Source organism: Peromyscus leucopus, chromosome 14 (genome assembly GCF_004664715.2).
Source record: "Peromyscus leucopus breed LL Stock chromosome 14, UCI_PerLeu_2.1, whole genome shotgun sequence".
Lineage (NCBI taxonomy): Eukaryota > Metazoa > Chordata > Mammalia > Rodentia > Cricetidae > Peromyscus > Peromyscus leucopus.
The window spans coordinates 68,428,471-68,441,821 of record NC_051075.1 but is presented as its reverse complement, the minus strand read 5'-3'; the positions used below and the strand labels follow the sequence as shown (position 1 = coordinate 68,441,821).

The 13,351-nt window shown below is 38.3% G+C and overlaps 1 protein-coding gene across 1 annotated transcript in view; it reads left to right on the top strand.

Moving 5' to 3' along the window:
* The window catches only part of Catsperb (cation channel sperm associated auxiliary subunit beta), a 160,687-nt gene that overhangs the window by 49,257 nt on the left and 98,079 nt on the right, over nucleotides 1–13,351 (top strand). Inside the window, exon 7 of the mRNA XM_028888308.2 lies at nucleotides 4,136–4,285. Coding sequence (XP_028744141.1) covers nucleotides 4,136–4,285 — 150 coding nt within the window. The remainder of the gene's footprint in view (nucleotides 1–4,135; nucleotides 4,286–13,351) is intronic.

The window sequence follows — 13,351 nt, the reverse complement described above, 5'->3', positions numbered from 1 at the left end:
CTATTCTCAATGTATATGGTGAAAGAACCTGAGACACAGACGTTAGTGTCCTATCAGATTGCAAAGCAGGCAGTCTGAGCGGTTTTCAAAAGCTCCAGAAGCCACTAAGAAACTAAGAATGGTGGATGCCAGAACCAGCACAAGGCATCCCCAGGTAAGATCCATGGAAAATCAAGGCAACACAGAAAAACCTGAGCTAACAGCAAAAACGGCGCAGTTTAAAATATTACTGTAACTAAGGTCTCTGGCTTGAGAATAAAAGTTGCAGAGACACTTGTTTGAACTAAAGTTGTTAAACTACAAAAAATTTTTGGTTGTAAAACATTTCTTCATATTTGGAAGTAAAAGTCTAATACCAGAATTTACTTAAAAAAAAAAAAAAACAACTTTTTGAACTTAAAAAAATGAGATAAAACTACAAAAAGATTTTTGTTATGGATTTTTTCATATTTGGAAAGCTCATACCAGAATTTATTATTTAAAATTTGAGACTTAAAAATGAAATGAACAAGTGATTTCATTGCTATGGGACAATTTTGAATTTACTTGTAGTAATGGCCTAAGAACTGTTTTCTGGAATTATTTGTGTTAAAATGGAACTGTTTAAATGAAGAAATTTATTGTTTCTACCTAGACTCAAAATGCAGTTTTGTGTATGCATATATGCTGGTGATTCATGAATTGTTTTGTGTTAAAAATGGAACTGTTTTATGGAACTGTTTATGTAAAAATGGAATTACTTATGGAACTGGTTTTGTGTTACAAATGAAACTGTTTAAATGGAAAAGTTTGGGTTTTCTAACTAGGCTTGAGATTTTGCTTAAAAAATTATAAAGAAAAGGGAGAGTTGATATTCCTTAGTCTATTTAATTAAAAAAAATTTTGTATTTGAGTGAATTAATGTTATGTTTTGTTAGTAAGAAATGCAAATTGGTACACTGAGATTCCTTTAAAGTGTAAAGAGTTTTATTAAGAAACTGCTTTTGGATGTTTTGCTAAAAATTTTCAAGGTGTTAATGGTTAGATTGAGAATACTGCTTTTCAATATGGGTTTGTAGAAATTGTATAAGTTTGAGTTTTTTCTAACTGGGTTCGAGATTTTATTTAAAAAAATTATAAAGAAAAGGAGGAGTTATGAGTGAATTAAGGTTGAATGTATATTTGCAGAAATTATGTTAACCTATTGATATTAATACACCTTGGTTTTGTGAAGCTAAGGAAATATTTAAGTTTGACATGAAAACATTAAGTTTTTTCTATGTTCTGTTAGCAAGAAAATTCAAATGATTCTATTAAGAGTTAAAGTCAACCGGGCGTTGGTGGCGCACGCCTTTAATCCCAGCACTCGGGAGGCAGAGCCAGGCGGATCTCTGTGAGTTCGAGGCCAGCCTGGGCTACCAAGTGAGTTCCAGGAAAGGCGCAAAGCTACACAGAGAAACCCTGTCTCAAAAAACCAAAAAATAAAAAATAAAAAATAAAAAAATAAAAAAAGAGTTAAAGTTGTAAGACTGAGAAAATTGTAACTCTTTATAGCACCATATATGTTAATTCAAATAGTTCTGTTAAGAGTTTGCTTTGAAATGTAAGATTGAGAGAATTGTAACTGTACAGCAATATTTATGTTAACCTGTTATTAGTAATGATGAAGCTAAGGGATTCTTTAAGTTTGAAATTACATTAAGAGTTTTTGGTTTAGAAAGGACTTGATGGAGCTAGACTGCTGTAGTCACCTTGGACCTAATCCAAAAAAGAAATACCGTCTATATCATCCTCTATTCCCATACTGGGAGGTATAACAGCTATGGAGATTGCTGTAAGCTATTAATAATTAGTTATTTTTTATATATTAGGAAAGCTTGACTTGCGGGGGCCCGTTTTTTGGTTCCTCGTGGCTTTACCCAGCAGGTCTGATAGAGAGGATGATTGGATCACGGGCCAGAGTGCAGGTGTCTGAGATGGTCTTCACTTGGCTGTGCTGGAGGGGAGGTCTTTTGCTCCACCCCTTGACATTTCTATTAATCCCCTGGGGCAGAGACAGTCAGGGCCCTTTGGAATAGGTTCCAGGCCCTCTCGAGGCTATCCTATATTTACTATCTGTTTATCTATCTCCATATCCTAAATCCTTCTAATATTTCCTGCTGCTTGCACTCAAGAAAACTCTGGGCAGCTGTGGGGTTGGTGGGTAAACACCCCATAGGTAATTACCAAAACGGGTCAGTGTGTTGATCTTACCAGAAGCTTACCAAAGTTGTTTATCAGTCAAATCAACTTTTCTGATCAATTTCTCGCTTACCCGATGCTTTTAGATCACTAACATTGTCTAGTTCTTGTGACTTAAAATACAGCATCTGACCCCAAGCAGCTTTTTCTTAAAGTCAGAGGCACTGTCAATCCAGAACTTCCTTGTTCTCTAAGGTCTGGTGTGAATGGCCTGCAAACACATTGCAGTCTATGAAGTCAGCTCCTTACCAGAAGATTCTCTGAAGTCCTGAGCATCTTCCTGCTGAGTTACTGTAGTTGACATTGTTTCTTTCCCCTTCTGGCTGTAGCTAGACTGCATAATAAGCAAACAGAGAGAAATTGAACTGCTTTTCTTGCTTTACACAAAGTACGGGGAAGGGAAGAGGAAGTTTCCCAAGGTATTTGGGTCTAGACACAGTTGTTGATTTTTTTCTGAAAGTTTGAGGAGCTAGAACTGCATTGTAGAATATAAACAGCTAAGAACTGATTATTAAGTGTCTCTGTTGTTACAAGTTCTTTGACTGTTTTTTAAATCACCCAGTAGTATTCTCTCAAGTTGACCTGGACCACTTTTGTACTTTTCTGTTACTTTGGTCTCTGATTTTTCCAACACAGGAAAAATGTTATTCTTTTGAAATTTTTAAATAAGAAAGGGTTTGTGTGTGTGTGTGTGTGTGTGTGTGTGTGTGTGTGTGTGTGTGTGTGTGTTCAATGTTCCTTTTCCCCAGGAGAAAAGAGAATTCCTGTTTTTATATATGGAAATTTGACTTTAGCTTCAAGTAATTTCATATGCATGTAGGTATTGTAAGTTTTAAAATTGTAGCACTTGTCTGATTAAGTCTTCCAAATAGGATCATTGCCTACTCCAGCCTGGTGAGTAAGAGTTCCAGTGATGCTCAGGGGTACACTGAGATCCTGGGGAGAGCCCCACCCATTCTTGAATTTCATGGAATGCTTCTCAGAGAAGGAAGAACAGATATGGAAAAAAGTGGGAAACTTCTGAGTTAGAGCTTGGCAAAAGCAAAAGCAGGGGAATTAAAAAAAAAAGAAAAAAAATACACCTGATTTTCATTTCAATAGGAAGGTGATATGCAGTGTTTGATAGGCTGAAGATGTCTCACACTGGATTGATTTTTTTCTGTTAGTCTACTCCCAACTTCTACTTATTTTCTAGAGACCTTGGTCTCTTGTTCACTGATGAAAATGCCTCTTTTTCACTGTATATACTCTGGGTTTATTCTCCTTTTTATTTACCTACTGTTGTTTTGATGGGATTGCAAAAGGAGCAAAAGGAAATGTATGCTTTTGAAGTAGATCCCTTAGTTACAAATATTCCTGTTCTGTGTTCCAGCTCTTGTAATTCTAAGCACAGACCATGTGACCATGTATTTTCTATGTATGGCTAAATTAGTATCTCTTATCCTAGATGTTCTTCAGCAGTATGACCTTTCTCCAGAGTGTTATCAATAGAATTCCATTTTCTCCTTTGCAAAATAAAAACTGGCCCATTTTTAACTGATGAAGAGTGAGATCATATTATACCCATGTATAAAGTTTTTATGTTTGTAGGTGTTTTGCCAGTACACATGTCTGCATCAGCTGTGTACCTGGTGCCCTGGGATGTCAGAAGAGAGTACTGAATCTGCTAGAACTGGAGCTTCAGACAATACTGAGCTGCTCTGTGGGTGCTGGGAATCAAACCCAGGACCCTTTAAAGAGCAGCCAGTGTTCTTAACCACTGAACTATCTCTCCAGCCTCTACTATATCCCCTACCTGCTTTGGACAACATAATATTTCCTTTACATAGTTTTTCCAAAACCTTTAAAGAAAAATACTGGTGTTCCAGTTTCAAGAGTACTGCCATGTTTAATTGCCTAAATTTGTCTTCCACAGAGCCTATTCTGCAGTGGACTCTTGGACCTGAAATGAGTAACTCACAGGTCAAAAATTTGTTTCCACACGTGATAGACATCAAAGTGGTGAAGTGCCCCTGTGCCAATGATGTTGCATTATTTGGCTTTATTTTGAACTCGACATATAATGGTAAGTTTGCAGTCTGATTGGATGTTAGAAATAGCCAGTTGTTTTATATTTGTTAAGTTGGTTTTAAGTGGAAATACACACTAAATGCATACAGAGAGTAAAATCTATTGTTTGTCACTCTACCTCTTCTACTTCTACTTGCCAGTTTGATATGCTAGGAGAGATACTCCTTTGTTGTGGCCTTTTGTCATTTGAATGGTGACTTCAAACTGGGCATGATGGTGTATGCCTATAATCCCAGATATTTGGCAGTCTAAGGCAGAGCAGTTGAGTTGAGTTTAAGGTTAACCTGAGCTACTTATTAGAGCTTATTTCAAAACCAATTAACCAAATCAATCAACCAGTCGGTAGCTACCTTGATTCACCTGTCCTCTGTTTGTAAGTTTGTTGCATCTTCCCAGAGCTTGTTTATTGCTTCTAGTCTGTCTCCTTATTTCTTCTATGCATAAATAATGTTGTTATTCCTCAGACACTATCTTATTGTACTTATACATATGTATTTTTCAATTATTGTTAAATATCTAATGGCATATGGAGGAAAAATAGCTATTTTTCTCTAGATGCTTGTTTATCACACTTGCGGCATCAAATATATGGATTTTTCACACTGAGCAATTTTTCTGTTTACTGAAGATACCAAGTGGGTATCCTGTGATTCACTTCAACTCTGGCAATAGGTCAAGTCAGCATCAACTCTCACAAGTCAAAAAGAATCCACCTCCTATTTCAGATTCCAGTCACAAGTGCCAGGTTGTGACCTGTGCTTCTAACCTGGCTGTTATAAATTGAAGAATCCCATAAGTCCCTTCTTAAATTCAAGATTTTGTTAGACTGTTCAAAAAACATAGGGTAACTCTCATGCACATTTACCAGGGTTTTGTCAAGGATGTTACAAAGAATGCAGGTGAAGAGCCAAACAAAGAGGTACCAAGAGTAAGATCTAGACAGGTTCCAATCACAGGAGTTCTGTTCCATGGCATTGCATTACACCATCTCTGAGGACATGGATATGTATGTCAACCTACAAGCTCCAATTCCTGTAATTTACAGAAATCTCATGAAGGCTTCACTTCATAGGAATGATCAATCATTGACTCAACTCTAACCTCTCTCCCCTTCCTGAGTCAGAATATGTATGAAGCTACAAGTGTCAACTCAAGGTATGACTCAAGCTGAATATCTCCTTTCTAGCTACCAGTTTTCAGAAACTCATCAAAGTAGACAGTGAATGCAAACTTCGTACTTCCTATGAGAAGTACATGATCACAAAAGTTGTTGCTGGTGCTCTGGGTGAAGAATGAAAGAATTATATTATCAGAATGACAAAGTTTTCTCATTAAGCAAGGTGTCTGAACCCACTGCAGGGTGTGCCTGATGTTGAGTAAGGGGTATTCATGTTATAGGCCAAGAAGAATGGAGGAGAAAATGTGCAAATCTGTTCAGGGATGCTTCGTGGATGCCCATCTAAGTCTTATCAGATTGAGAGAGAGAGAGAGAGAGAGAGAGAGAGAGAGAGAGAGAGAGAGAGAGAGAGAATGAGAATTGATTGCTGGTCTGATAGACTGCTCCAGCTGATGCTTTAAAGAGCTAGCAGAATATGTACACTTTTCAATCTTTCTAAAGAAGATAGTTTCCCTCAGTGTTGTGTCAAAAAGCCTTTAAACAAAGAAGGTAAGAAGCCTACATTGAAAGCTCCTAACATTCATTGTCTTTTACTACATGTGCCCTGCAACAAAAACTCTATTAAATTGCTATGAAAAACCAACACACCAAGAAAAGTGAGGCAGAGGCTGTAGAACAAATAAAACTTTGGTATAAAAGAATGAAGAAAGTCAAAGAAAAATACCTGCAACAGATTTCCTGGAAATATAGATAGTCCTCAGTGAAAGCTTTTGCTTCATTTGTTGTTGTTTTGAGACAGGATTTTAGTAGGTAGCCTTGGCTTGCCTGGAGCTCACTCTGTAGTCCAGGCTGGCTTTAAACTCAGAGAAGAGATCCACCTGACTCTGCTCTCAAATCCTGGGATTAAAGACACAAGCCACTAATCCAAGGAATAGTTTCTTCTAAATCTGAATGCAGTCAGTATTAAGCATCCTTAACAGTAACAAATAAATGATCAAACCTTAAAAAAATTGAGAATAAAACATAAAACTTTCCTTAGTGTACCTTGTAATATAGTAATAGATTCAGTCAATGTATTTAGCATAGTAATAGAAAAAGAGTCTTCTTCCAAATTAGTATGATTTCCTAATGTCTTAGAGTCTGTTACATACCTCTAGGTCTAAATGTTTTCTGCTTCTGAATCAGTTTAGTCATAAATCAAGTTGTCTTACTTACCTCTGCTGTCCCTATACTAGACACTATGTAAATCCAGATGGAAAATCAGCCCACTTCCTCCTTTGTTCCATGGATACCTCTTTCTCTTTATCCAGCCACAGATACTAGCTGTCCATGTACCAAAGTAGAGCAGTCATGCTCATCTCCTCATGTTCTATCAGAGTATCCATGTGGTAGTCAGAGGAGGCAAGGACTAGTCTTGACTTCCTGAGTACAACTCACCTTTTAAGAATGAAATCAGCTTCTGTAACCTATTTGTTAGATAAATGTACTCTCCTCCCCGCCAGATACGCACCATTGTTCTGAAGCCAAATCAAGTTGCCACAGCCTACCCAACAGTTCCTTGATGAGGCCCTGGTTAATCCTCTGGCCTTTATACCACTTGGAGTCAGTGGTGAGAATAGTAAACTCTTACCAGCATTCCCTCTACAGCACTCTTCAAATATCCCCTTGAGTCCCCCAGCAGTCACCACCAGAAATCTCAGCTTCTCAGATCACTTGCTACATCCCATTGCACACAGGGCATTCTTTAATCTGATTCACATTTCTTACCTTTCTGGCTATTCAAATCCTTTCATTAGAAATTGTAATCTGGGAATGGGACCAGGCTTAGGCCCGCTGGCCAGCTCCTGGCATGGAGCCACTGAAGCTGTGACCTGTGCTGCTTGCCCCACAGGCAGCAAGCACAGAAATCCTGCCCAGTGGTCAGCACCTATGACAGGGAGATGTCCTGGCTCTCACTCAGAAATATGTCATAACTGAATAGGACAGTCAACCCCCAGTATGGAGCCATTGCAGCTGCAGACTGAAGTGCTTGCCCTGCTGGGAGATGGAGAGTGCTGGGTAATAGAGCTGTCTGCAGGCTACAAGCATAAAGGCCAAGCCTGATGAGCCTCGGGGTGGCAGACATAGAGGGCAGAAAAGTATGTGACAGCCAGGAACTTGCACAGAACCTGCCCCAAGATGCCCTGCCTAGCTGCAACATCACCTTGACTGTGGGCAACAGCAGAATATCTGAAACCAGTATCTTGGCAATGGTCCAGTATTTATGGCGCTTCAGAAACCAGAAATGTAGACTAATATTTGCTTGCAAAGCTGTCTGTACAATATATATATTGTACACAGCCTCAGCCTGCAACAGGACCACAGAACCAGACATGGCCCTCCAAGGCAGCTCAGACCTGAACATATATACACACATAAATGTATATATTATATATATGCATATGTATATACATGTGTATATATGTTTGTGTGTATATATGTACATATATGTATAATAGATAGATAGATAGATAGATAGATAGATAGATAGATAGATAGATAGATATAATGTAATACAGGACAGTTTTCAATGCGACTATGATGAATGAATATTTTCAGGAGAGGTGGGAAGATAGAGGAATGGAGTGGTGATTAAGTGGTGGAGAAAAGTGGAACTGGAGACTCAACAGTGGTGGTAATTGTGACAGAGGCTTCAGAGGATGTAGGAACATGTCATTATTGAATAGGGCCAACAGAGTGATATGCTGCAGTCTGGAGCTTATATTCTCATTCAGCCCTTCAACAGTTCCCCAGCCACATGATCATGTGCTGACATTAGAGACCAAGGGAAAGAACTGTGTTGCCATTAACAAAGCTGAAAAAAGTTAAAGATGTGAAGAGCTCTTTGACATCAGATATGGAGTTGCAGAGTTTGGAGTTTGCCAAGCTGGTTTTTGGTCTTCCTTTGGTCCAGTATTTCCTCGCTATACTCCCTTCCCTACATTTTGGAATGGTAATGTATATCCTGTTCCATTATATTGGAAATATGTGGTCTGTTTTTTTTTTTTCATTTTGAGTTTATAGGAGATTACAGTTAAGAGATTGCATGAATCACAAAAGAGACTTTGAACTTTGGGCTTTTAAACATTGTTGAGACTGTCATAGACTATGGGGACTTTTGAAGTTGAACTAAATGTATTTTGCATTATAAAATTGTTATAAGCTTATGGGGGCTGGGGAGTGTAATGTGGTAATTTGAATGTAATTGGCCACTCATAGGGAGTGGTACTATTGGGAAATATGGCCTTGTTAGAGGAATTGTGTCACTTTGGGGGCAGGCTTTGAGGTCTCATATATGCTCAAGATACCAACCAAGTGAGCATACCACTTCCTATTGCCTGCAAGATGTAGGACTCTCAGTCACTTCTCTAGCACCCTGTCTGCCTGCATGCTGCCATGTCTCACCATGATGAAAATGGACTGAACCTCTAAACTATAAGTAAGCCACCCCAATTAAATATTCTCCTTTATAGGAGTTGCCATGGCCATGGTGTCTCTTCACAGCAATAGAAACCCTCACTAAGACAATTCTGTTATATGAGGATGCTGTCCAGCACTCAGAGCCTGAAGCAGGAGTATTGTTGCAGGCAGCTTATCTGATTTAGTGAATTCTAGGCTATCCTGAGCCACAATACCTCAACAGTAAGAGGGGAAGAGGAAGCAAGTGAATGAGAGAGAGAGAGAGAGAGAGAGAGAGAGAGAGAGAGAGAGAGAGAGAGAGAGAGAGAACAAATAGTATGAGAGGAAAGGAGTGAAGAGGAAAGGATTTAGCAAATATCTTTCTTATTGGTGTGTGTGTGTGTGTGTGTGTGTGTGTGTGTGTGTGTGTGTGTGTACATGCATATTCCACTGTGTGCAGGTATATATAGAGGCCATATTGATCATAAGAAGTGTACTTACTCAGTTGCTCTTCAGGTTCTTTTTGCGACATGGTCTCTCACTGAACCTAGATCTCACCAATTTGGCTGAACTGATGATCCTCTCTGTGCCTCCCTAGTCTGGGATTATAGGTATGCTACTATACCTGAATATTTTTTACGTGGGCACTTGGGATAGAACTCAAATTATCAATCATACATGGAAAGTATCCTACTAATTGAGCTCTCACCACAGTTCTTTTTAATGTTTTTAATCAAAAATATTAAAATCCCTCTTTGATTTTCTTATTCAGTTTTTTTTCCCTTGAAGTCTTGCACTGCTGACTAAATTGAGCTCTTAAAGTAGGCATATCTTTTGTTTAGAAATATATTTTCAGGGAGAAAGGATTTTCTTTGTACTCATATGTGTACTAACTGGGGACTACATATTACTACAACAAAGATAAACTAACAGGTCAGCGGGCACAAGTTTTTTTTTTTTTTTTTTAACTGATATTTGCATAAAAAATTCACAGAAAATAAATTTAAAGTGATTAAACTTGATGTTTATACATTACTTAAACAGAGGAAATGTTGAAGGGACAGTATTTTGTTGATAGAAGTAACTTGTCCATATGTGAGAAAACTAGTGGAAAATACAGACATATGTAACCACACCACTTGAGAGGTAACAGTAATTCAAGGTTACATCTATCTACATATCAAGTTTAAAGTCAGCTGGAGCTACGTAAGACCCTCCTTCCCCTACCTCCCATGCTGACTGATTTCATGTTAACATAACATACTAAAGTTCACTTGAGAAGAAGGACTCTCAATTGAGAAAATGCTTTTATAGGATTGGCCTATAAGCAACTCTGTTGGGCATTTTCTTGATTAATGGTTGATGTTTGAGTACCTGATCCACTGTGAGAAGTACAAACCCTGAAAAGATGGCCTTGAGTCATATAAGAAAGCGGGATGAACAAGCCATGAGGAGCAAGCTGGTAAGAAGCACTTGGCTTCTGCTTCAGTTTCTGTTTTCAAGTTCCTGCTTGAGTTCCTACCCTTATTACCTCTCAGTAATGGACTGTTACCTAGAAATGTAAGATTAAATAAACTCTTTCCTTTCAAAGTTGCTTCTGGCCAGTGTTTATCACAGCAAAAGAAACAAAAACAACAACAGCAAAAAACCCCAGTAATTCAGATGCACACCCTTAAAAAGATACTGACTTTTTCCTCAAGAGGAAGGAAGGTAGGAAGGAAAAATATAAATGAAAGAATGAGTGAGTGGGGATTATTTTAGTAAAATCTGTTTATGCCAACTTGTCTTTGTGTCTGTGATAGTTGAAATTGATTGATTGTTTAAAATGAGGACATGACTACTCTAAAGTATGGTTGAAGGGAAGGTTTTTATTGTAGATATGAAGGAGAGTATAGCCAGAAGCATCTGCAGGAATAAAGAGCAGAAGAGAAAGTAGTAGATTGAACATTGTCAGAAGAATGGAGTAGGCCATTAGGGGGATTAGGAGAGAGCAAGAGAGGAGTACCAAGAGAGGGGGGTAAGAGAGAGGACCAAGAGGGCACATGGCCAAAATGTCAGGTTTATAGAGGAAGGAGAAGCTGGGAGAAGGGAAGCCTGTGAGCTGGAGAAATGTAGGGTAGAGAGATATTGTGTAAAGAAGAGTTGAGAGCTGGAGGAGTCAGCATGCTCTTTGGTATGTTGACAGACATCACAGTTAGCCATTTGTTCCCAGTTTCTTTTGGACCAGACAATGATCTTGATAAGATTTGGAATCACAGGAAGGAAGAACCTCTGGGCATGCCTGTAAGGGATTATTACTTAGATTAGGTTAATTGAGGTGGAAAGATCAACCTGAGCTGTGGGTACCATTCCACAGGTTGGGGTCCTATATGGAATAAAAACAAGGAAGTAAGCTGAGCACAGGTGTTATATATCTCTGCTTCATGACCATTTGCCTCTTCAAGTTTACTTTTCTACCATCAAATAAACCAATCTGGCCAAATAAACCCGTTTTCCCTTAATCACAGCAACAGGGAAAGTAAGTGCTCCACTGCCTATCCTCTGTGTCCAGGAATGAAAGTCCTCTTTATTTCCCACAAGAGGTAATTTATGCCATATTTTTATGTGGTCAGAGCCTTCATTTCTTGATTCTGTTGCTTTTACCTCAAAATATTCATTAAGCCAGAGTTGCATAGTCTATAGTGGCACATAGTGGTCTTCTCCAACATAAACAAATACTTAACTAAAATATAGCTGAAATGATATTTTTAGAATAAACCAATATATTAAGAGGATTTGTAGCAGGAATCTTAAAAGTTCTTATTAATAAAATCAAACCCGAGGCGAGTTATTGGGGTCCATGCTGGTAGATCAGAGAGACAGGACAAGCCACAGCTATCTCACCTTGCCAATTCCTCAGCTGGTCCTGTTTCCTCAGACTGGAAGCTTCTGTGTCCTCATCCCGAATGAATCTCAGCTGAACTGTGTTGCTCCATAGCCTGAAAGCTTAACCAGCCAAATGCCGCCAGTTTCTGGTCCTCACACCTTATATATCTTCCTGTTTTCTACCACCACTCCCTGGGATTAAAGGCTGGCTTTCTGGGATTAAAGGCGTGTCACCATGCTTGGCTATTTCCAATGTGGCCTCGAACTCACAGAGATCCAGAGGGATTTCTATCTCTGGGATGCTAGGATTAAAGGTGTGAGTGCCACCATTTTCTAGCTTTTGTATCTAGTGGCTGTCTGTTCTCTGACCCCAGATATTTTTATTAGAGTATACAATATTTTGGTGAACACAATACCACCACATCTCCTCTCTTTTTGTCTAAAATTAAAAAAAGCTTATAACTAATACAAGAAAAAAACTATCCAATAAGTATATACAATATATACAGCCAAAACTTACATTAATGATGTCTAGTCCATTAACATGACAGATTCATATGAAAACTCCATTATATATATTAACAATGTCCAGTCCAGTAACATCTGATAAACTCAGACCAAAAAATTTTCATTACTTATCTTATTTAAAACAAGTAGTTCCTTTTTAAAAGTAGATTGCATAATCTCCCTTTTTATCTTATCATATCCATATTTTCTCTTTTTTCTTTTCATAATAGATTCAGTAGTCTACCTTTTGTTATTTTTACATCTTCCCCTTTTTCTTCAGTGTAGATTCAATGATCTACCTATTTATCCTATTATTTCTTTATCTTTTTTCTCAGAGTAGATTCGATGATCTATCTCATATCTATATTCTCTTTTTATCTTTTTTCTCAGAGTAGATTCAGTGATCTATCTCATATCTATATTCTCTTTTTCCTTTTGCTTTCTAGGGGTGAAGATATCTTTAGGGAATCTTGAAAAGAAAATTTTTGGGGTTAATCATCAAGTCCTGTATCATTTGTCCAGTCTCTGCATAATAGGAAAGTTCAGGCTTGTTTCAAGTCCTTGTTCGAGTAGTCTGTCAGGCTGTATCATCTCAACTAGTCCTCTCGAAATTGTCCTGACCAGTTTGTAGTCCAAAGTCGATTCTTCCATGGTGTTAATCGGCTTAATGGCTTTATCATAGTCCATGTGGAATCATCGTTGTAGGATCCTGTCATCTTTTTGAAGATTTCAAAGTCACTGTTAGGCATGGTCATGGTTTCCTGCAGACTTTTTTTTTTTTTTTTTTTTTTTTTTTTTTTTTTTTTTTTTTTTTTTGCCTCCTCTGTGGTTTGGAGCAATCATAGTCTGATAAATGTCTGTCTCTCGGAACCATGAACATTCTTCCCTAGAACAGAAAATCTTCACAATAATTTCTCCCCACCATTTGTCTTGCCAAACTTTTCCAAACTGACCTTTGCCGATGCTTTCTTGTAACACGATGGTCCTGGCAATTCTTCTCTGAACCAGCAGCAGTAAACTTTTCATCCCTGGTAGCAGCAGCATCGCAGTCACCAACACGATGAGAAGGAGCTGGCAACGTGGAGCAGTAGCCACTGCTTCCATGGTTCCACCGCTGTTTGTGGCTCAGTCCGG